Consider the following 24,561-nt stretch of genomic DNA (forward strand, 5'->3'; position numbering starts at 1 on the left):
CTACAAAAGAAAACAAATAAACCAAAAACCACTGGAATTGAGTGCTTGGAATGAATGATTTGCAGCACACAGAACAAAACTACATCCTTGGCCAGGAGCAGTCTGTTTCAGGGACGTTCTCTACGCTCATTGCCAGCTACTGCCACCCTGTGCCTCCTGGAGACAAGAAACCTTTGTTTTTGGAAGCACTCCCGTGAGGCAGGATTAGTGGCCTCGCAACACAAAGACAGGCTCAGCACCTCTGGCTCCCATCGCCAAGAGGCCAAGCACGCCACCAGTCCCTGGCAGCTCATATGCATCTCAGAATCCGAAGATATAGCAGATAGTTCCTAAGAAATGTTTCCTCTTCAGTAGGAACTGTTCCAACATGTGCAGGGATAAGCAGAGCACTAGGAATACATCAGTCTACTCTTCTGTGCCATACAGCCTGCAGGTGGTGGGAAAGATCAGCTTGACTGAACAAGGAATAAGTGTTAATCCAGCTGACTGCTCACTCATCTTTGTCCCTCTAGCACATAAGCCCTCTAGTGCTGGGTTTTAAAAGCAATGCAAAATCAAGTGGGTTTAATATTTGGAATTAAGACCAGTTGGTCATTCATATTTTTGCCTTCTTGTTTTTCCAGCTTGTAATTTAAACAGAATAAGCTCACCTCTTTCCTTCTCCAAACCCCTGACTTGCTACCCTACTCTAATCCAAAGAGAAGCAGCATTTAACTGACACGTTAAAAAGTGAATGGTGTGTCAAACATTTTAGCAGCAATGGGTATATAAGCAGCAAGATGCTGCTGTGGGTGGGATTACGTAATAACTATATGCAGTTCACTCCAACTTGTTTAAAACTAGAAATGAGGCTTTCCCCAGGGTACAGTGGGATTCAGAGTGTCACAGCTGCCACACCTGAATCCTCTGAGACTGTCCCAGGCTTACAGAGGGAGATGTATATGCGCTAGTATTACTTCAGTACTGAGTCATGTGTCACAAGACAGGCAAATGGCAAAAAATTCCCCCTCTTTTTGCTTGGAACTGCTCCTGGCAGACTAGTGCCTTCAAGGAAAGGGCTATGAAGGAAGAGGGCCACTTTCCATAGTCAGAGGTGAGGTTCCACCAATTTATTTACATCTCTTTACACCACCATTTTCAGGAGGGAATGCTTTATTAAGAACTTGTCATGCAAATTCCCTCCACTTTAAGGTGGAAGATTTCATCTGCTGAGCGAGTTCCAAATTTAGAACCCTCCCTGCCGCTAGTTTGATTGTTTATTTACATCCTTAGTAGCATGTACCATGCTACGTCAGTGGAAGGTCTGTACTAGGAAAGAATGTGGAGTATGTTGAAGAGGTCCAGCTCAAAGTCTTTCCAGTAGATCAGAAAAATATTTTGGTCATCAGGCTTCAGGGAGCTAAAAAACCCAGCTCAGCAGACCCGGTTCCAAGAAATCACAATCACACTCACCTGATCAACCTCACTTGCATAACAGCGGCTGCCATATGGGTACAAGATAGGGAAGCAAAATCTTTGCACAGGCCTGTGAGGAAGTATAGAACAATCAGGCATAGAATATCTTGTCTGTAGTCTTGTGCTGCAGCATACGCGTAAGGAGGAGCGTGGTGTTGCTGATACACACAGTGTAGGCTGTCATTTGACAAGACGGGATCTGGTCTAGAGTTCTCCTTAGTATAAGCCTGTGTTTCCTACCTTATGAAACATTTTTTTCCTCAAAAGACCTCAGTGCTATTTCCAGCTGTAGAAGCTGTGTGGATGTTACTTAGAATTCTAAAATAGCTTCTGGTCTGAAGACACAGGGCTGTCTCCACCTGTGAAATGGGCAGTATACAATGTTTTCATTTCCCAATAGCAACAACACTTTCATTTAGAGTGATACAAAGCTGGCTTAGTGGAAATTATTCATTTTTCTGATGAAAGTATACTGCTGTGGCATTGTTTCTGATACCCACCCTTAGGTTTACTTTGCTTGGATCCATCTCATTGCCTTTACATATAGCTCCACCCTTGTGTCACCTTGGATAATACTTTTTCCTCTGCAGTGTCTGTACGCAGCAGCTACTCAGACAGATCTTATACCCCCTCTGTTTTAATTAAGGGTCACCATGGCTCTGAGCAATACCTACCACGTAGATTTGAAACTCCTCTGTACAGTACGTCTAACTCTCAGGAAAATATACTGTGTTTGCAAATGCAGATCTGAGTGAAACGACAATGCTTTCCAGAAAATGAGCACCTATTCAGAAAAGCTACGCTAGCAGTGGCATCACGCTCTCTCACGCCTTGCCATCACTCATCAAAACTGGGCCAAGATAATACATCAGAATGACCCTACCATCTGTCCTTGCCAGTCACCTGTTTGGATTGTGTCACCTTTTTGTGTTTTCCTTTAGGCACTGCCCATCACTCCTCTACGGCCTTCTGACTTTCCACTAGACTTGCTGCTGCCCTCTGGTCTGTCTGACAACATCTACCCTTTAGCCGAGCTTAAGTTCGAGGCGGCTCTTCTGCCTTGCGAGTGAACTTTCTTAATCGCTCACAATTATCTCCCGCTCAGCTATCAGAGGTGCTCCCAGGATGACCTGAGCCACACTGAACAGCAATCTGAAGGCACTCTGGCCTCTGAGCTGCATCTTGGGACAACAAGGCTGAAAGGGTCTAACAAGGCAGAAGCTTTGAACCAGATGAGAAAAACGCATTCCTTGTTGAAAGGAAATGATTTACATTCAGTCAACACAGTCCACTCACCTGTATCCTGCATCAGTCCGCCTCTTTTTCTAATTAATTTTGAGTGTCACAAGCCCTATCCACTCTTGAAATAGCAATGGCCAATTTAATTGCTGCAGAGGTCAGTCTCCAGGCACGACCTGTCTGTGTCTTTTTCATCTCAACACTAAGTTTCTTTGTATCTCAAGGTGCCTAGAAATGCTCACAACATACATTTTAGTTGCCTGAAGTTAACTTTTATTTTTCAGTGTCTTCTCTGGTCCTGCTATTTCACACACTGATTTGCTGCTCTCTAATCACGGTAACCTGCAGAGAATAACTACGTGACATTCTGTCTACCTGGACCTGAAGATAAGGGAATAAAATAGATGCTGGCTACTGATCAGCAGAAATGTCATCAGAGGAAACTCCTAAGAAATGTATGTGATGTTAGCCCCCATACAGTACATTAATGCAGCATAAACCGTTTTTTGTCATTCTACGTGACTGAATTCTAGATCCACCACTGAGACCTTTAAAATGCACAGATGGTCATTAGAATTGAATCTCTCCTTGTAATCATGCATTTGCTTTTCGGTCAGTTACACCAATAAAGGCAATTCTCAGCTTGAGCAACTAAGTATACAAATGTTTCCTCACTGCATTAGGATATTGGTATAGTGACAACACTGCCTTTCAGATGACCAGTTGGATTTCCATTTCAGATTTAACAGTTTGAGGGTTAAAAAACGTAAAACACTCTACCAAGACCTGAGTACCAGAAGCAGAAATGCATAGTAAGCAAAGAAAAGAACACGCTAAAAATTCTTTTCTCAAGTTTATACAATATTCATTTGTATTTTCAAGGCTACAGAAGTTTCCTGCTAGTGCAACTTTGGTCTCTTGCGCAGCAGATAGCCTTTTCTGTCTTTGATCTTTAGAACTCGCTGTTACAGGCACCACCCTTGAGAGCAATGGTGCTGGACACTACCACCAATAGCAACGGAACCACTCTGATGGTGGCAGTTCCTGCTTAGTAGGCCATGAGCCATTTTTAAATGGCTTGTGTATAATTAGTGGTGCACACAGTACTGTTTGGGAACCCTACTCTGAAACAAAGCCAGTGAAAGCACTCAGCTTACTATGAATTCGGCCTAGTAGGGTTCCCTTCAGATACCGGTACAAGGGGTATTTTCTTCAGAGCTAGGAATTACAACCAAGTGGGTATTTTTCGGTTCAAGTTTAGGAAAAAAAGCCTCCTTCGTTACTCAACCCACCTCCCTTTCTCACAAAAACCCTCCCTCTCAACCTTCTCTCCTCATTTTACATGGTTCATTATCTCCTTAATGGAGTCATAGAAATAAATATATGACTGTTCCTTGCAGTGCAGCAAGGCCTACCTGCTGATATGGAGGAATAAAACCTTGCTAGACATTGAACTAACACTTTACTCAACCCTTTGACTGCAGATGACTGTACAAGTGTGAAAAAACACGTTGCCAATCCCTACTTGCATACAGAACCCACCTCCTACAAATAAACAGTTTCACTGAAATCACATGAGCCCTCAATATGTGCTTTACTCAAGATCTCACTCTTTCTTCTCCTCCATCAAGTTTCTTACCTGAAGACATTCCCTGGGTCCCTGACATTCAGGGCTTTCACAGAGAAGTTCAGGAGAGGCCGGGACAACCTGGTTGCCAACATCCTTTCAAAAAATTCAGTCTACCAACAGCGGGACTGCTCTTCCTTAGCTCTGCAACACAAGATAGCATCTCTCTTTTACTTGCTCAGTTATTTTGTAAGTCATGCTGACTCCTTGTATTTTAACAAGCAAATGAAGTCCAAAGAAACTCATCTTCTCCTGTTGTAGTCCCTCACACAGAGATAAACAGCTCAACCTTCAACCACCTCAAACTGCTTTTAAACTCAGAAGAGGCTTATAAGTAAACTGACAAGCAGGGAGTCATTTAAAGAAAGTCCTCATTTCCCTTTGTTTACTGTACTTTAAACAGTAGTCTCTGAAACAGCTAAAAATTAGGTTACTAATGCAGGGACTACACTCTGTTTAGGGAGTTACATGAAATATTTTGCAAATAAAGCATAAGTGCAAGCCAAGGGTGACATTATGTTACCTGCTTCCAAAGCAATCCTTCGGCTTTACTGCTAGCACAGCCACGTGGTTAAAAATATACATAGCTCTTTGAAATTAAGTAGCTGGCAATATTGGACTATGCACAGAGTATCACTGTTGGAGTTACTATGGGAAGAAAACAGCTCAAAAACAGGGGTTAAGAACAGACAGTTTCAGTAGTATTCATTTTGAATAAAATGAAACCAGCACAAAAAAACATCTCCCCAACTTGAGGCATACTCTCTTTCATTAAAGCAGAAAAACGGTATCTAATTGTTGAGGTTTATTTATAGCTCTATTGAATTCTGTGCTGTTACTGCATTTTGGGGGCCTGCCTGGAAGCAGGCCTAGACTAAAGAATACAAAATTATCACGAAAGGAGTTGTTGTTGGGCTCAGAAAGGTCTAGAAAACTTGGAGAAAAAGCACATTGATGTTAGTCCCATTTAATCAATGCAGAAAAGCAGCTGGTTCCAGTAATTATCTGAAATTCAGTGCTGCTGGACAGATTGAGTAGCTCATGTCAGGTGAGGGTCTGTTTTGTTTTGTTTTTTTAAAGGGGTCCCTGGAGGAGCCTGCTACGCGCAGGCCCCCGGCAGGATGCGCCGGGCAAGCTCACCGCCGCTGCCGGTCCTGAGGAAGCTGTGACGGCTCCAGGGCCCTTCGCCAAGCCCGCGCCCACCGGCGCGGGGCCGGGGCAGCGCGGTGGTCCCGTCTCCGCTTGGGGAAGGCGACGCGGGCGCAGGCCGCGGGGATGGTTTCAGGCGAAGGCCGCGGCACGGCGGAGGGAGGCAGCCGAGGAAGGCGGCCGAGGCTCCCGCCGCCTGGCGCAGGGGACGCGCACCGAGACCAGGCCCATGCCGGGACCGGGGCCACCTCTGCCGCCCGCCATGACGGGCCCAGCCGCGCGCGCGCGCACACCCCCCCCCCTCCCCCGCCGCCGCCGCCGCCGCCGCCGCCCCTCCCGGCCCCCCACCAGCGCGGCCTGCCGCCGCCGCCGCCCGCGCTTTACCTGGAGCCGGCGGGCGTGCTGGGCGCTGCCTGCGGTTTAAATGGGGCTGGGCCGGTGCCCAGGCGGCTGGGCGCGGCGGAGGGCGGGCGGGGGGCGGGCCGGGGGCCGGGAGGGGGGCGTGTGCGGGCGGCGGCGGCGATAGGCCGCGGCCATGCGCGGCGTCGCGCTGCTGCTGGCGCTGGGCGCCGCGCTGCTGGCGGGCGGCGGGCGGCGCCTGGCCCGCTGCCTCCTGCCGCGGCTCCGCCGCGCCCTGCCCGTGAGTACCGCGGCGAAGAGCCGGCGAGGGCGCGGGGCAGCGACGCAACCCCCGCCTCAGCGCGGGGCCGGGAGGGTCGGCGGCCGCCCCCGCCTCGCCGGGCACCCGAGGAGCGGCGCGCGGCGCGGCGCGACCCAACGGGCACAGACCGGTGCTGGCGGGCTCGGTGCGGGCCCAGCCCCGGCTGGGGTTTGTGGGCGAGGCGCCCGCGGGCGCCAGCAGCGCTTGAGGGCGCAAAATGGCGCCCGGCGCGGCGCGACCTCCCCCCCCGCCTGGCCGCGTGCGGCGGCGGCCGTTGCGGTTTAACCGGGGCGGCCGTTAAACCGGCGGGCGGGCGGGCGGGCGGGCGCGCACATACAGCACGCGTGAAGGGCTGTGCTCCTGCCCGGCCACGGCACTGGGCGGCTCAGTACAAGCGCTGCTGAGGGAGAGGCGGCGCTGGCCTTTGAAAGGGCTTTCGGGAGTCTGTCAGCGCCGCCGAAGGAGCGCGAGTGAGGCCGCGTTGCTGCAATGCTGACCTCTGCTCCTGTGAAAGCCATGGCTTTTCTTCACGAGATTGGTGAAATAAGGGATGCGTGGATTTTCTGTTCCAGAATTCTAAATTTGGAAATGTTTTCTCCCTTATGCTCTTAAAAAAAAAAAAATCCCCATACGTGAGCAGAAAGGAATTGTATAACTAGTTTCCTTTTATAAGTCTCTTAAAAATGAAACGTCTGGGGTTCTCTTGCAGGGTTGGAGTAAGCTTAGTTCTTGCTTAGGCTCCAGACGACCTTTCTGCAGGCCCTGGAAAGAACTGCGCATGAGCATGTTTTTTTTTTTTTTTTTCCTGGGCCTCCAGCTCCAAGCTGAGTCCAGCCCCCGCTGAAACGGCCACATCAGGGTTTTGTACTGTTTGCAGACTCCTGCTGTGCTCTCCCGTCCTTTCTGCTCCTCTGTCGTTTCCCATCTCTGTCACAGCTGGTGCTTCCTGAGGGTGGTCTGCCTTCGGTGTCACGGGGAACAGCTGGAGGTGAGGCCACCCCAGCGAGCGTAGCCTTACTGCCCATCTGTTTGATAACAACGAGATGGTCGGGGAGAGTATCAAAGGAAACAGGATCTGGAAAACAAGTGACACAGAGTGGAAGGATACAGAATTTAGGCAAGCGTGATGGGTTCCCAAATTGCCCAGAAAGGCTGGCAAAGAGGCAATCCAAGTAGCTTTGCTTGACTTAGCCTCTTTTGCAACGGCAGTATGTAATTTTGACAGAGTACCTGCATAAGTAAAATAAATTCTACAGTTTAACAAAGCAATCGTATCCCATTAGGAAAATTAATGACGCTTATGCATCTGAGCTGTTTGCAAGTTGAAATGAACTGAACTCATTGGAGCTATTGCTCTATTGGAACTATACGGCACGTGGTCAAGTGCCGTAGACCACATAGCAGTGATACAGGCTGTATTACCCTACTGAGATATCCTACCAGCACTTCCAATACAAAAATTTGTTTTGCACTGTCATCGGGTCTCAGGTGCCCTCGCAACACTGTATGTACGCACAGTTTCCCCTGTAGTATTTCCTGCCTGAGAGCACTGTGTGACCAGTAATGAGTGGAGCACCTCCAACTCTTCCCCCAAAAGCTGATGAATACCACTGTGATAGCTGGTCTTCTCTGCCTGCATAGGCAGCCTTTTGTGTCTGTCTCACTGCTGTGTCAAACTGTAAGCAGTAAGAGAGTGACCCTTACCAAACTCTAGAAATAAGACCTGTGAGGCGGCCTCTTGGGATTTTCAAAAGGTGAGGATGGGCAGATTTCTCCATGTTTACAGACTTTTAGGATAGGATCCCTTCTGCTGTGTGTTTTGGGAATGGGATCACTCCCTACTCTCATGCTAGGATGTTCTCTCTCCCACTAGGCATCTCTCAAAGATGAAGGCAACTAGTGATCTGAGATCTGTTACATCCCTTGGGTTTTCCTTGCATGCACGTTACTGCTGCTGGGACTTCAGTCTGTTATGAAGCATGCCACTGCTGTCAAATGTTCCATTGCCAGCGATTAGGATAATAGCAAGTAATCCTGGGAACCTTCTCATACTGTAAAGCGTTCCTCACTTTTCTGCCCATTATAGACACCTGAGAGGATTTTGCAAGCACCTCCTTTTTGTTTATATTTTGCTGTTGTGTGTACGTATTCTTGTTTTTTTTTTCTTTATCAGAGACAGCAAACCAGCTTCTGAGATTTAAAATTAGATGCACGTGACAACACAGCTCAGCTATTTATAAATAGATCTTCCTTTATTTCTTGCAGCTGAGCTCTGTCCTTATCAGACTGGCTGATGAAGGAGCTGACTATGGTGGTGCATCTTTTCCTTTTTGTTCTGATCTTTGGAAATAATCACACATCGTTATCTTCTGCTCAGTTTCTGTATTTTCTGGAAGTCAGCTGTCTTCAGGATTCAGAACCAGAGGGTATAAGGGAGAGGAGGTGGAGAAAAAGTCAAATCCCTTAATCTCCAAGGGCCCAGGTTGCTGAATTGATGTAGGAGGAGGTAACCTTGGCAAATTCTGTGATCTGGTTCATACTTGATCCTCATCTCTTGGAGGTGTGTCACTGTAAATTAGATTAGTACTGAGCAGTGCATATTTAATTCTCAATTATCTTATATCCTGTAGCTGCCTTTACAGCTACTCTGTAGCTACCTTTACAGCCTTAGTAGAATTAGCCTGTAGCTGGGTGCTTTTGGTCTGAATGTAGGAATGAGAATTTATATGGGTAATTGTGTGCTAAATTCAGGATATACTTTCAATCAGCTCAGTTTCAATTTCAAATCATGACTCTCCTGTGAAAGCAATACCTCCAAAATGAGACGGAGGATAGGGCAGGGTGTAGCTTATTTGCTCATTGCTGTCTGCTTAAACTCATCCTGCATTTGTGCAATAACTGATCTGATCGCTATTACCCTGCAGTTATTCCTTACTGCCCTTTCACTACTGCATGCCAGCAAAACAGGAATGTAGAGCACTGGAGATTGTACCTGTTTGTCCAGCGACCTCTTCAGATAAAAATGGGGTAATTCATGCATAAGTAGTACAAAATACGAATGTTCGTATTCCAGACGTTGTTAGTGAAAATCTGGAAGTAAAAGAGTTAGTCTGGTTAGTAAAAGAGAATATTAGTTGCAGATGTCTCCATGGAGATGGAAGTGACCTCACTTCCTTATTACAGTCTTGAAATTTTTAGTACTACCTTGCGGTATCGTCTGACAGATAATAGTTTCAGTTTGGAGAGGTCTAGAACCCTGCAGCTGGATGTCTGCTAACTCAGTTAAATGTTGCAACTTTATTGCCTCACAGCTGTGGTGAATAGAGCAGAGGAGAGCAAAGACAGAGGACAAATATGCAGTGGTTTGCAGTACAGGATTCTCTTCAGGATTTTGGATTCTGTTCCCAGAGCTATCACGAGCCTGTTGTGTCGTACCAGATGTGGTATCAAGTTGTCTCTCAATTTATCCATCAGTAAAAAGATAATAACGTAGGAGGGAACTGTAGGATTAGATACATTTTTTCCTGTTAGACTGCAGTGTTTTCAGAAGGACTCTGATTTACAGTCACATTCCTGCATGAATCACTAAAATATAGAATGGAAAGCACTGCATAGAGTGGGAGTAGATACAGAAGAGACAATAGAGAGTCACTCTGCAGCTAAAAGATCTGCTCTGCAGTTCAAACAAGCAGCCTGCTGTCATTTTCACATTTTCTATGCTACTCTTTATTACAATACATCTAAGCTGGTAGATCACTGACTTTTGAAATGTTTCTGTTCTGTTTTGGCCACTGCTACTTGAAAGAGGTTCTGTTCTGGCTACTGTATCAAGGCAACGCAAATTGTTACAAATCAGCAATTGAGACTAAATTTTGGATTTTTCAACAGTTGTGACCTGGTTACATTTTTATGCAGGAACATTGTCATTGAATCAGCAGTTGCTCTGCTAAAATTGCTAGATTTTAGATTGCAATAAAGTTAGCATGCAGACAGGTACGTGCCAATTGTGATTTGCACCTGGAATTGTCATTTAGGCCTGTACCCACCGCCATGAACAGGGGCAGGGAGCTGAGACGGAGAGGATTATGACCTGGCTTCGTTGCACTCAGGATTTTGCTGCATACAGAGTGATGCTTGTCCAAAGTTATGCATCAGGTCAGAGTTAGCTGTCTCTGCTTTCTCTAGGCATCCAGCTGTGTAGGATAATTCCTGTTTTCAGGGGGTGGCTTTCACTCTGCAGATTTTTCAGGGAACCTGACAGCTAACTTGGATTAAACAGCCATCCTTCAAATAGCTCAGGTCAGGTGAGCTTAGTCCCTTGGAGACCCCAGATATCAGATATCTCGCCGCTTAGTCACTAAGTAATACCTTCCAAACACTGCCTGGCCATGACTGCAAGGCTGCAAGTTGCTCCATGGCATGCTGGTGCCTGCAACATTGCAATATCTGATGTTATATTAATGTCTTTCCCCATACAGGCTGAAGGGAAGGCAGTGCTAATAACAGGCTGTGACAAAGGTTTTGGACATGCCTTGGCAAAACGGCTTCATGCAAAAGGATTCACTGTTTTTGCTGGGTGCTTGCTAGCGGTGAGTAGTAATATTGATCATTGAATTCTGTGATTGGAGAAAAGCGCTTCTCAAGTAACAACCACTTCATCTGCAGCTTCCCTCTCCCACAGTCAAAGACCTGCGGGAGGTGCAGTGGGCAGGGAATCTTTATATGTTCCATTGCTTCATCTGCCTATTACATCTTGTCATTACTGTAATTTTGAGCTCTTCAGGGCAGGGATTGTCAGCTATATGTCTGTACAATAGCTCTCTCAGTAGGGCACCGACCGTTCACTGTTTTGAGGCCTATCTGCAACACCCTCGATACGTCTAATAGTTCAAGATTGCTAGGACACCATGGGCTTCTCTCTCCTCAGGCATCTCTGTTGCTGTTTTCCATTCTGTCACTTGCCTTTGGGAATGTTCTCAAAATCATCTCAAAGCCCTCTGTCCTGCCTTGGTCAGGTTCTGTCTGCAATGTGTCTCTTCCAGCTGCACTTCCATAGGAAATGGATAGCTGAATGAAGGAATTAACTATACTTCTCTGATATCTATGGGTGTCACCCTCTTATCACCTGCGTTTGGCAGCTGGCATTTACTTGCTGGGAGAGATCAGTGTAAGTGCACTAAATCAGAAGAGGCTTGCTGGCCCATCCCAGTCCGGGCAAAATCCATTTTCATCTCAGCTGGGGTTTTACCCTATGCCTTTTTCCACTGTTTTGGTAGTCAAAACTCATGTAAATTTCTAACCTGAGTTGTTCAAAGTCAGTTCATACCCACTTGTTCCTCTGTCAAATGACCTTAAATATTTCAGCTCTCTTCTGGTGCCTGTCCTTGTGATATAATGGCAGAATGTTCAGATCTTCTCTCAGCATTTGTTTTACTGGCCTAAACAAGTTTCGCTAATCACTTGTGTCCAGGTCCTCCTTTTCCTCAGTCCTTCCCATCTAAATGACTGTCAAGTTCATAGCTCCTTTTTCTTATCATCCATAGTTAGATTACTTCACACCTTGTGGTACTAATTTTAATCCTGTTCTGTTAGTCCAGTCTTTGTGACCATGCAGTTCTTTTTGCATAGTCTGCCACTACTGCTTCTTGCCTCCAGCGTTTTCACCAGCAGATTTCATCAACAATCCCATGTTAGGAAGAGCAGTAATATAAATCAAGTATAAATAAAATACGGAATGAGATTAGTCCTTCAGGAAGTCCAGTAGTGACTTTACACCAGCAAGAATATTTCTTTTCCAGTACTGCCAGAAGAAGGAAGAACATCCTTCTTCTTACCCTAATTCCCCAGCTCATTATACACTTCAGAGGAATCCAGCTTCCTTGCATTCCCTGTATCTTTCATTACTCTTTTCTTCAACACTGGTTCCAGAGCTGTGCGCGTTATCAATGTCAGACTAACCGGCCCCTCATTTCTCAGATCTTTTTTTCTTCTCCTGCAGTGCAGGTGCTGCTTTTGCAATTCTGCAGCAATTGGGCACCCAATCTGATAGATTTACTTTAAAATATCTTTGTTCTTGTGCTTATGTTTTGATATGCCAGTTCTTCCAAAACTCTAGGATATAGATTATCTGCCCCTGCAGTTGAATCCTCCTTTCTGCTCTGACTTAAACTTGTAAAGGACCTAAGGCAGCAGCAGAAACACAGGATTGCTGGGAAGGGAAAGTGACTTGCTTATTTCCCTAAGCCAAGATAAAAGGAAAGTAAATGGAGATTAATGAGTGAATTCAGTTGGCAGCATAATAATCGTGGGTTTTAGCGCTAATATATGACAAGGAAAAAAAAAGTATTTTGAATCTTTTTTGCTTTACTTTTTTTACTTTTAAAATGGAACACAAGCTATAGAAGATGGCTGTTCCGGCACAGGTGCCCAAAGAGCGGTGGCTACAGATTTTAGAGAAGTATAGCAGGAAAGAACAATGAAGGTGCATGAAGGGTAACGTTCCTTGCCTGCCTGACCTCAGCAGAGGTTACATTCTTCCACTATACCAGCAGGGAAAATTATTATCAGCTGACATATTGCGCAACTTGAGAGCAAAAGAGTCCTGTTGGAAAGTTGCCATTCTTTGAAAATTTCCATATGGTCAATGCGTAAATCCTTCTGCAATCACATCACATGCTGCGTTGGGATTTCTGTATCTGTGGTGATAGCAAGTCAGATATTGGTGTTGCAGGACAGCAGGTGTAAGGGATAGAAACAAAAGGGGATAGAATGATTCTGAGAGCACTCTTTCAGAAGGTAGCACACTGGTGCTGAGCAGAAAGTGCCAGACTCCATTTAAACCTACATAAAGAAAACTAAGTACACCCTAAATGAGCTTTGTTTGCTCATTTTGTTAACAAAGAAACAGATTAGCTCTTGATCATAGGATTGCCTGTCCCAGAATGGCCTGGCAGCCCCCAGCATCCCCTCCCCCCCCCCCCAAAATCTGGTCTGCTGGCATCTTATTCAGAGCCAAAGATTTGGCGATTCCTACTTGAATTCTGTGCTGAAGTAGACAATGCGTCAGCAGTCATAGTTGATTCACAGGTAGCCTTCAGGAGGTTGACTAACCACTTTATCTGGAAGGGGTAAAGAGTTGGAGGATATGACTTTTCTTGTTCTATGCTGTGCTACCTGGTAGATATCAAATATGCTTCTCTGTCTGCGCTGTTCCCCATCTGTATTGCCTTTCATAACTCCCTACGGGCCTACTCGGTCGTGGAAACAGGAGACCTGGACTCAGTGCCCCAGGATTTTACTTGTGGGCCTGGTTTCCTCTGGGGTTGTTAATGTTTTTTCAGTTGCTGTTAGGTGCATCTGAGGGACAGGATCTGGTGGTAACGCAGTTTAAAAATGATGCAGCAGAATGCTGTCCATGGTTCTTGGGATGGCCATCACCCTCATGGAACAGCCTTATGTTTTAGGTGGTTGAGGGAGATGCTAGCAATAAAATTTAAATTTTTATGAGGAGGCACTTACTAGAAGTCTAACAGTAGAATGCACTTGAGATAAACTATTTCAAATCTGGAGCTGGCTGTTGCAAGAAAAGGAAGCATATAGTAACTGCAGAAAAGGCTAATGGGCTCCAAAACAAGCAGGAGACAACGGTAAAGGCAGGGAGCTCTTCTTGCAAAGAATAAGTTATGAGCACACAAGTGATTATTGCTGATAAATGAAGGCGTGCACATGCCATGTAGCTTCTTCAGCCAGAGGCTCCTCCTTTCGTGTCACTTATCTGTCACCTTGTCCTTGTGTGTTTGCTCCCCACTGTGTGTGCATTCCTGTGCATCCTGCAAAATATCATTATTTCCCAGGTTCAGCAGGAAATGTTTTCTATTGTATCCTGTAGCATCAAACTGTTTGCTGTCAGTCATGCCAAAGGTATCCCTCAAGTCTTGCTTTCAGAGTGGTCTGACAATAGTATTTCATCAGAAACCAAGAGATATTTTGCAAGCAGATGAGCAAGGTGCTCCGTTAGCCTTTTGCTTTTAAGCCCAGAAGTTCTGACTCTGATTCATGTAAAAGTGTTTGCATTACCTGTAGAGCATGGGGACTGGGGCAGCAGAGAGTCCCCCAGGGTTGTCCCAAGCTGGCGTAGTAACTGGCAGCGTTACAGCTGTGTAGCACTACACATGGGGAGCAAGCAGAAGGAGTGCTACTGCCCTTTCAGAGCAGCAGGTCAGCAACAGAGATAGAGCAATTGTGCTGGAGGGAATAAGAAAGCAGCCGTGGGCTGCACACTGGTTAATGTGGCTTGTGTGCCTGTTTGCACACCTCCAAGTGCAATTTCAGTAGCCCCTATTTCTTATCCATGTGAATATACTTGACCGCAAGGTGCGTTACTGCTACTAATCCCTCTTACCGTGACCTCTTTTGTTTTTGTTGAGCAGGATGAGAAAGGAGATGGAGCTAGGGAGCTGAAGAGCATGGAATCGGATCGCATGAAGGTGCTGCAGATCAATGTGTGCAGTGACCAGGAAGTGGCTCAAGCTGTGGATTTTGTGAAGAGGAACCTGAAGGAGCCAGAGAAAGGTCTGTGGGGATCTCTGTCCCCCTGAGCCAACTGGCCCTTTGGTGCGCTCACAGACACCTTCCTCTGGAGCTGGCTCTGCTCTGGCCAGGCTGTTCCTTCTCTGCACTGCCAGATCATGATTAACAACCCTGGAGGCCTGGGACAGTGTGTGACTAGCTATCAGGCAGTGCAATATTCAGGTCAGTGGGGAGAACTGGCTTGCCATTGACATGCCAGCCACATGGGAAGAGACCAGGGCTCACTGGAGCTTAAGGTTGTAACCCTACTTCCCGCCAAAAAAGCGATGGGTGGCAGCAAGCCCACAAGAGCGTGTGTGTCTCCTTGAGGGTCTGTGAAGGGCATGTGGTGTCTAGAGCCTGCTCCGCTTCTGATGCTCCTTTTGGGGTCTGGATCCCACAGACCTTTCTGTGGTGACCCTTGTGGCTAATGAAGTCGCAGGCCCTGGTTGCTCACTGCTATCCCTTCTGGTGTGCTGGTACAACCTGTTTTTGTAACTGAGTGAATGAGCCGGACTGGAAATCCAACCTGCCTCCAAACCTAGGTCATTCTTCAGCCAGGTCAGTCCCTGTTTTCAGGTTGCTGTGCAACTGTCCAGAGGTGGTGTGAGGGAGGAGCCAGGATGGTCTCAGCCTAGACCACCTTAGAACACATGCCACCTTAGGGGTAAGCCCAGCCCAAAGGCCCTAGGAACATATAAAAGAAGGCAAGAGTCCTTTCTGCCTGCTTTCTTCCTTTCTGGCAATGTGTATGGGGCTGGGAGATCAAGGGAGTACCTGTTGAGGGCCAGCCCATGAGAACACAGGCAGCTCCAAATGTTGCTCGTGCTGCGTGTCCCATGTCAACCCCTCCACTGACTTCCATGAGTGAGGGGTGCAGAGGTGCCTAGGAGGGGATGGATGATCATATAGCTGCTGCAGCACGGCTTGACTCCTGTGTTGGGCTTCAGGCAGCTGCTTCTGTGTGTGGCCAGGCAGCAGCACATGAGCTTATAGCTAGAGTCTGGTATGCCTCCTCACCTCTTCCCATGTGCTGAATTTGTGAGACTTTTTGCCTCACGTGGATTTCTCTGCAGCCTGTGTGCGAGTAGCAGGCTGAACAGTGGCTGCAGACCCTGGCTGAAGGTGGACTTGAATTTCACATCTGTGGCTCCAGGACTTACACGTTGTGTGGTTGGAAGTGTGGTTGCTCCTCTTAAGGCGTGGGTGAGGCTGCCGTGAGCCTGTCTTTGTTCACAGCAAGTGTAAAGCTAGTAGGTAACAGCAGCTCTAACTTTCATGCAAAGTATGTGAGCACACCCTTCCTCCTAAAACAAGCATATGAAGTGCAACCAAGGCTCTGTTTCCCACACATGCTCGCTCTGCGTGACTCTTCTTCTTTACACAGTCATCCAACTGTCATCACACGTTTTACAGCTTCTCAAGCTTTTCCTGAAAAATCTAGCAACAACAGCAGTGGCACAGAGCTGTTTCCCACTGACTGATAGCTTGCGAGGGAGTAGCTCTGTTGCTTCTATAAATGCAGCAGTGTTTGCAAAACCTTGTGCCTCGCAGGGACAGAGAAATTTTGCATCCTTGATCAGCAAGTTGAGCCAGTCCCTCCGGCTCTGAGACCCTTATCTTTTCATTATTTACTGCAGCACTATGTGCAACATAGCAAACACTTCTTTTCAGGAGTGTCAGTGTGACTGATATTTGAAGCTTGTCAATAAGCACTGCCCAAGAAACGGGTACAGGAAAATACTCTGTATTGAGAGTGAAGTGCCTTGCACAGAGGCACTTGTTGCACACCAAGCGTGGCTCCATGGGAGCTAGTGCAGAACAGGTCTGTGTTATACATTCATACCTCTTTTTGCTTTGCTATATGCATATACCCTTGGAGTCTAAACTCATTTTGGTGGGAGTGCCACTGTTATCTTTTGATCTTATCCAGTTCCCGCCGTATTGTTCACAGTAAAGAAATAATAGTGATAAGGTTCTGCTCCATAAACACATCACTGTCCTGCAAACAGCCCAGTGACCAGATAACTATCAGCACTTTGTACTGTATGTAACGTGACCTGATCAGCTAGTAACGAAATCCCAAGAAGAACGAACCATTTTAAATCACTTTTTCATAGATGTCCCTAAATCGAACCTGATTACCAAGAAATGGTTGTAGAAAAAGCTGGAACCAGGAACTGGTCTGCGGACTCAGTTTGGGACTATGAGTGTAGGTGTCTTTGTGGTCTTTGGTAAATCCCTGCCAAATTTGCTCTGCGTAGCTTCTTGGTACCAGTGAAGTTACGCCATCAGATGCTGTGTTTCTTGTGATTCTGCCAGAGATTAGAGACTGCTTTGAAGCAGTACAGGGGACCCCATTCAGGCTGAGATGCTGTGCCAGCTACTTGAGCATAGATTTCAGAGTGATCCTGACCCCTTAAAGCCGGTAGTTTGAGTTAAGTGCAGCAGTAAGAAGCAGGGGATGTTGGCTGGAAGCAGGAATAGAGGTACCTAACTGCAGCATTTAGAAACTGGAATTAATAAAAATAGAATAAAGGTAGGTGAGCAGTATGTTTTCTTGTTTTTGCTGCAGGTCACCACTTAGCCATTATCCTAAACATTCTCTGGGCCTTTGTGGCCTGTCTGGGATTGAGAAGCGATGGATCTGGAGGAGGATAGAGCTGCTGGCCAATGAACTGTCCTAGGGAAGCAGTATTCATCACTGTCTGTCAGAGATAGAAATGCAGGGTAAAAGTGGAGCTGGACTGAATGCGTAACAGCTAGAAAATGCTGGAAGGGTGGCAGCTATGGGAGGTGAACAGGAAAATCTATTCTGGGATAGACCAGGAGGAATGGTTGTTTTACTGTTGTCACTGGGTGGGACGTGACCTTCTCCAGACATTATATACTGCTTGCCACAGCATTCAGGGAAAATGAACAGGGCAGGGGAGGGTTACTAGGGCCATCATGAGAGTGGACAGCCAGTCTATCCAGGGCACGTTGCTGATTTTAAATGCACCAGCAAGGTCAATTCCACTGGTATTTATTTGGCCATTGTGGACAGTTGCAGTTTGCCTGGAGGACTGTGTTCGGTACACTGTATGGTTATTATTTGACTACAAATAAACGTAGGCTGGAAGTTATTAAAAGATTTCCAGACATCAGAGTAGGGAGGCTGTGGAGCAGAGGCAGGGCAAACGGCCCAAACATTTCAAGAGAGCTTGATAAGTTTATCAACAGGGTGGCATGACTTGGGTATTTGTGATAGCAATGTCAGAACTCCCTAGACATGAAGGCTCCTTCCCAGTCCTGTGTTTGTATGTGCTCAATGATTTAAAAAAAAAAAAAAAAAGTCACAGAGTAGAAAAGGGCCCCGATTCTGACTGGGTAGTTGCACAATGAGAACAACAATGGTGTATGGTGGGATATCTAATGAGCAGCAACTCTTGAGATCTTGTTCTGGTTCTTCTGTTGCTTGGTCCTACTGCTGTTTATGGCTGTATAGTCCTCTGCTTCAACAAATTTGCAAAGTATGGACTCAGTCCTACAAATGTTTGCTGCTGGGACTCAGGCAGTAATCACTTTTGATGGTCAACTCCTCAATGGGCTGCTGAGTTCTAGCCATGTAAAGGGCTCACTGCAGAAGCTCTCGGTAAGTACAGCCAATTTAATCTCAACAGGACTGCATGCACGATAGAGGTTCATTTTTGAATTCTAGTAGTTTTAAGGGTTAGTAAGTTTACCATGTTCTTCTATAGTCAGGGTTGAGAGAAGCCGATTATCTGCGCTAAGCCAGGAGCTGCTAAGGTGACCAGTTCCCTAACTTGATGCTGTTAAATCGGGAGATGACTTGGACTTGCTATTTCAGAGGTATTTTCAGAGTTGTTTCCCGGGTTAGACTTCCAGGTTGGAAGCCTTTCCAAAAAATGCTATTCTTACCTTTTCTATTTTTAAGGAAGACAGTTTACCTCAGCTTGGCAGGCCTCCTGAGAGGAGCGCCTTTCTTCCATCTCTGCTGTTTGTCAAAGGGATTAATACTGGGAGGCATAGTCTCTGGCATGGCTGGCCTCCAGCTGGAGCCGTGAGTAAGGTTTGTCCCAGGGAGCGCGGTCACCTTGTTACTGCTCCTTTGTTGACTCTGCAAATGCCTGTGGAGCTATTTGGGGAGTGAATGATGAAGCTTGCAATGTGTTCACTGGACCGACAGATCAATCTCATGCACTCTCTAGAGTCATGAAAAGGACTTAGAAATTCAAGGTATTTTAAAACTCTTCTCCTTCCATTTTTTGAAATTGAGGGAAAGTCCAGCCACCTCTGAATAGTAAGAGCTATGATAGGCAGTGAGTGAGGATAAACCCAGGACCTGCAGGCGGCAGAGCAGAGTGTCAGCCAGATCCAAGCACAGTACAGCATCTGGCCTGAAGGCCAGAGGCATTCATGGAGGCAAAGCTGATGTGACCCCATCACTCCCATGGAGCTCCAAAAGAGCCCTACTGGCTTCACTTCTGGTGTCCCAGAGCCCGTTTCCTCTCCTTGGTATTTTTTTCTCTTCTACTCTTTTCTACAAAAGTGTCCAGTCCTTTGTCAAAGGAGTGGGTTACCTGGAGCAGCAAGGAAAGCTACTTCTCTCCAACACTCCTCTTCCTTGTTCCACTCTTTAACCATGTTTTTTTGGCAGGTCTCTGGGGCCTGGTGAACAATGCTGGTGTCTCGACCTTTGGAGAGGTGGAATTCACAAGTTTAGACAAGTATAAGGAAGTGGCAGAGATCAACCTGTGGGGCACTGTGAGAGTGACAAAGGCTTTCCTGCCCCTTATTCGCAGAGCTAAAGGTAGGGCAACATGGTGGGGCAAGGTGGCAAGAGCCAGAGAGCTTTTGCAGCACAACAAAGACGAGTAGTTAAAAATTATGGATCAAATTCTTCTTTGGGGAATGCCTGTGCTCCAGTGGGGGAGGGGTGGGTGTCTGAGGCATGCAAGCAAAGCAAACAGCAAGGTTTCACAGGCTGTGTAAGGATTCAGTGGAGCTGTTGGTCGTCCTTGGGGGCAGTCCGGGCACCTACACAGCAGGTGCCGTCTTAAACATCCCGAGGTATTAGAAATATTCATGCAGTGCTGGCAGATATGACACAGGACCCGTGGGACACCTAGGCCTTTAGGAACAGTAACGGGAGGCCAGGCATGTGATACCTTTGGTCTCCAAAGAGGCAGTAGGTGCTTACATTTGGACAACTGAGTCTCTCCCCTCATGTTACTCATTTTGCAGATGACTGCCAAGCTGTAGTGGTGGAATAAATGAGGGTCAATAACAGAGCCATTTTAGCTGTCTTACAGAAAGATTTTAAACAAATCTTACAGAAAGATTTAAAACAAGTGTTTGTTTTATAAAAAATGTGTCATATAAGAGCAGAACTCTGAAGGGCTTCTTTATTTAGTATGTGTGGGAGAATGCTGGCACAGCTGTGTGTTCTGTGAGGACAGAAAGGGGTTACACCGAGGGGATTTTTCAGATACTATTTCCAAACTATTACCTGTTAAATAAGCCCCATGGGTGAGTGGCACAAAAGGCAACCTACCCATCAGGTCAATTTGTGATTCTCACAGTCCCTCTGAGCTGCACTTAGGAGGTCTGGGGTGAGAGAACAGAGCTGCCCACTTGTTTCTTAGCTAAAATTTCAGGCTCTGCAAGTGTGGTGTACTCGATAGCTGTGAAAATACTCTCTGCAAAAATAGCTGATGGGATTTGAAGAGCCTATTTGTAAGTGCAGCTGAAACCATAGTTGCAGGTGTCTTTGTCTTGGGGAACGATAGAGTGCTCACAGAAGACTTCTACTGTCACTGTGCCTGGACAAGGCATAATTTGTCATGAGCTGCCAGAGCTCTGCAGTTGGGCTGATAGGGGCTACTGTCAGGGCCCAGGACACTTGCTTTTTGCACTGGTCCCATAGCCAGTGGCATGCTCTGTCTCCTCTCCTTTTGTCCCAGTCGCATAACTCTGTAGCACTCCTGGCTGGCCAGACGGGTGAAGAAACTGCACTGCCGATGCTGCAGGTTGAGAGAAACCTCTACTGGCTCTCTGCAGTTCCGCTTGGGTCAAGAAGCAGTGTAGCTCTGTTAGGCCAAGTGGCTGCAGCTGAGTTATCACGCTTACAGAAACTGCCAGGAAGCTTACATGGCATCATGCTGTGTCATGCACTTTCCAGCTTATAACCCTGTTAGTTAGGAGCTTAAGCCCTTCTCCAGTGAGATGGAGGAGCGGGGCACACTGAGATAAGAGCACACAGCTAATAGCATCAGAAGATCTGGGTACTGCCCTCCTTGGAAATTAGGAAGAGAGGGATGTCTTGTACACTTTGTAAATCCTTTTTGACATGGAGGCAGGCATGTGTGCCAACCACATGGGAGGCCAGAGCAGGAGGTAGCCTTGCCTGAGTCAGGATATAGAGGCTCCTTGAGAGGGGATCTGGGCGCCACTCAGAAGATTCAGATTTTACAAATCAGCATCATCCAACAAAACAGCTTTTATTGGGACGTTTTGACTGGCTCCCCTGCAGCCTCCTACTAGCTGAGAACAGCCAACCAATCTTCTCTCCCTGCTCTTCCCACTCTAGGCCGCGTCGTGAACGTCGCAAGCATGTTAGGGCGAATGGTGAGCCCGTCTCGCTCGTGCTATTGTGTTTCCAAGTTTGGGGTGGAGGCCTTCTCTGACTGTCTTCGGCAGGAGATGTACCGCTGGGGTGTCAGAGTCATCCTCATTGAGCCCAGTAACTTTGTGGCAGCGACGGGCATCCTGACTGCGGACAGCATCGATGTAGAGGCTGAGGTGCTGTGGAACGGGGCCAGTGACACTGTGCGGGAGGACTATGGGAGGGCATATTTCACTCGCCATGTGGCCCTAATGAAGTCCTTCGTTAACAGTGGCCTGAAGGACATGTCTCTGGTCTTGAATGACATCACTGATGCGCTCACTTCCACGCACCCGAACAACCGCTACAATCCCATGGAGACCTACTGGTGGGTGAGGCTGCAAGCCATGACACACCTGCCCACTGCCATTGCTGACTGGCTTTACATTCCTGGAGCCACACTGTAAAAGGAAGTCCTTCAAGCATCCTTCCAGTGCTTACACGCATGGATTAGAGCTGAGTTAATCGAGCCTGCTCTGCACCCAATCCTGATACACCTCCCCTGCAGGTGTATGTGTTTTCACTTTAGGTTATGGCTTCAAGTCTTATATTGTGGGATATAGATAAAGGCATGGCTTTTCTGACTCCTCCTTCATTCTTGCTCCTTATATATTCCCTGCTGCTCTGATTAAAGTTGAAAGATGTTTTCCTTTTAACTGCAGAGGAAGCAGAGGGGGGTTAACATAATGGGTCAAATATGTGGCTGGTGTAATTAGGTCAGCAGAGTTTCCCCAGTGATACGTTTGGCTCATTAATGGGCTTTTGCCTTTCCTTACAAGGACAGGCTTGTGATGGCAAAGCACAGCTGTTGCTAAGAGATGTCTCAAAGGGAGGAGCTAAAAGGGGAAATAAAAGCAGAGTTTTCCATTTGATTGAAAATGGGTCAGTCACATCCTTTGTTTTCATGATGCTGCTAGGAAGCTTGGCTGCCCTTTGACTGTCTGTTCTAAGGAAACAGCAACACTTTCTCTAAATAGCCTCATTACCTAGCTCTGGAGGGTTCAGGATCCTTGCAAAGAAGGGTTCTTCCCTCCCAGTACTGTAACCAGGAGCAGCCAGAGCCAGCAACTGCAGACAGACTGGCAGGGAAAAGCCCTTCTAATAATGAGTGAGTCTGAGCTTTCCCTCTGTCAGTCCCTGTGGATGCTGGACTTGCAGCCTCTCTCCATCCCCTTTGAGCTTTGTAGGGCAGACTGGAATGTGGTGTAGCAAACAGATTTGGCTCCTTTGACTGCTACGTTAGGGACCAGTTCCTGAACCACTCAACAGTGGTACAGACACTGTCCAGCTGCCCCCCCCCCCCGCTGCCTCCAAATTGGTGCTTACTGCTAGATACCCGCTTGTTGGTGAGGAAGCTGCTTTTGCATTCCCAAACCTTTGCTTGTTTGTTTGTTGGTTTGTTTTTTGTTTCATCTGCACTGCGTTTGAAAAGTGACAGGGACACTGTGCAGCCAGCGTGGTGTGACTCTGCTCTGGGTGGATGCTTTAAGTGACTCCATTTCCTTGATGTCACATAATGAAATTTCCATGCCATGCATGATTGTCTCCTCACAGAGCTTCCTGACAGCTGTGGCAACTGATGTGACTTACTTTTGAACAGTATCCCCAAGGGTCTTTCCTCTTAGCCACAACCAGGATTTTTCAGTCGTTTTACCAAGTGCTGGGGCTGCCTGGCTTCACAGCCTGTTTCCTCTTTCTAAGTGGTGACTGCTAGTGTGGTAGCAAACTGGCTCTGGGCACTGCTGGCCAGGCTCGGAATCTACCGTCTCATTCTAGGACATGTGAACTGTAGGACCAGCTTCCCATTCTACTGCTAGGCTTTGCCTAGATCTTGTCCTACATGACATTAAGTGACTTCAATGAGCTTATCGTTTGCTCTTTCCTTGGCTATCTTAGCTAGCTCTAACTTGGAAGTTGTGCCTTATAAACTTCTTATATGCCACGGGCTGTGACTGCTTGGCGTTTGGATGCAGCTGTGAATGCTGTGATGCCTGGAGAGGAAAGCAGGCTTCTTTTGGAGATGCTGTGGAGATAGCATATGTTACAAATAACTACTGGAATGCTGGCTGTGCAATTCTTTTTTTTATTGCGGATCATCAACACATGGAGACTGTCTGGGATCCAGCATGCAAAATGATCCCACTCTTCCACAGGACTGCAGCTTGTTTGAACAATGTTGTAATCACTTCTGTCCCTTACACCATGAAATGTGAGTAATGTTAAGTAGCACTGATTTGCACAAAGAGAAAAATAAATTGGGATTTATCAAGCACGTGTCCATGTTTCCGGTGCTCATTTCTACATTGTTCTTTTTCCTCTTTCTGAATCTGACTCCAGAATTAATTGGGCTTGGTGATTAAGGAGTGTGGCAGTGGGCTTTGCACATGGTGGGATTGTGAAAGTTCAGTGAGAACAGCCTAGAGCAGAACGGACAGCATGACCTAGGCTCTGCAGAGATAGCATAGCTGCTGTCTGCCACACGCTCACAAATGCCAAAGCTTCCTGTGGGTCCTGAAGTGGAAGGTGGTTCACGTGTGTGCCAGCCAGTTTAACTCACTGTGCTTAGCACCAGTAAAATCAGAGTGACCTGAGCTGTTTTGTGTTGGCTGTTTTGGGGCACTCATGAGTGCAAATAGTTTTGATTGGGAAAGGAGGGGATATTATTCCCATTTTTAAGACAAGAGCTGAGGAAGAGAAAGAGCAAGGGAGTTGCTCAGGTTCGCATGGAGGTAAGGGCAAAAGATATTGAAGCTGATGTCCAAGGTGAGTGCTGAATTCATCAGTCCAGCTCTTCTCTGCAAGGTTGCTTTGTACTGCAGAAGTGACCAGCACAAAATCCTTCCCTGACATGCTCCCGGTTGGGGCTGCTGGCAGAAATGGGTGGAAGGGAACAAGGTCTCTCACAAAAGAGATTCCTCAGAAAAGGTTTCTCACAAGCCAGTTTCCTCACCTGTTTTGGGACTCTACTTGGGAATCGTTCACTGTTGCCTGTTTGTTTGGTCTTTGTGATGTTAAGCATACGGCCTCTAAGTTGCCCGGTCTCTGCTTAGGTCTTCTCAGCTATCCAGTTAATGAAATCTCTGTATGTGTGTGTGTGCACACGCGTGTGTGTGTACATCCCCACAAATGCACTGCCTGAGTTGCAAATGCCATTTCCAGAACAATAGTGTATTTGCAGTTCCGCCGATCCTGCAT

The 24,561-nt window shown here is 46.9% G+C and overlaps 2 protein-coding genes across 6 annotated transcripts in view; one reads left to right on the plus strand and one right to left on the minus strand.

Annotated features, from left to right (window-relative positions):
* The window catches only part of BDH1 (3-hydroxybutyrate dehydrogenase 1), an 18,335-nt gene extending 12,292 nt beyond the window's left edge, over nucleotides 1–6,043 (minus strand). Inside the window, exons 1-3 of one of the 2 annotated variants that reach the window (XM_068954918.1) lie at nucleotides 5,855–6,043; nucleotides 4,334–4,465; nucleotides 1,453–1,525 (exon numbers count right to left, since the gene is read on the minus strand). In XM_068954918.1, coding sequence (XP_068811019.1) covers nucleotides 1,453–1,525; nucleotides 4,334–4,416 — 156 coding nt within the window. In that variant the 5' untranslated portion in view covers nucleotides 4,417–4,465; nucleotides 5,855–6,043. Of the gene's footprint in view, nucleotides 1–1,452; nucleotides 1,526–4,333; nucleotides 4,466–5,461 lie in introns of both variants that reach the window. The other variant, XM_009689006.2, reaches the window with a different exon arrangement.
* LOC104153236 (D-beta-hydroxybutyrate dehydrogenase, mitochondrial) lies at nucleotides 5,973–23,638 on the plus strand. 4 transcript variants are annotated; one of them, XM_068954919.1, is made up of 5 exons: nucleotides 5,973–6,110; nucleotides 10,610–10,720; nucleotides 14,561–14,702; nucleotides 19,360–19,512; nucleotides 21,292–23,638. In XM_068954919.1, the coding sequence occupies exons 1-5, from the start codon at nucleotides 6,006–6,008 to the stop codon at nucleotides 21,771–21,773; spliced, it is 993 nt and encodes a 330-aa protein (XP_068811020.1). In that variant the 5' UTR covers nucleotides 5,973–6,005; the 3' UTR covers nucleotides 21,774–23,638. The 4 variants fall into 4 exon arrangements, with proteins under 4 accessions (XP_068811020.1, XP_068811023.1, XP_068811021.1 ...); XM_068954920.1 differs by lacking the exon at nucleotides 5,973–6,110 and adding an exon at nucleotides 8,954–9,158; XM_068954921.1 differs by lacking the exon at nucleotides 5,973–6,110 and adding an exon at nucleotides 10,171–10,286.
* Nucleotides 23,639–24,561: the final 923 nt, after the last annotated feature.

This window comes from Struthio camelus, chromosome 9, assembly GCF_040807025.1.
Source record: "Struthio camelus isolate bStrCam1 chromosome 9, bStrCam1.hap1, whole genome shotgun sequence".
Taxonomy (NCBI): domain Eukaryota; kingdom Metazoa; phylum Chordata; class Aves; order Struthioniformes; family Struthionidae; genus Struthio; species Struthio camelus.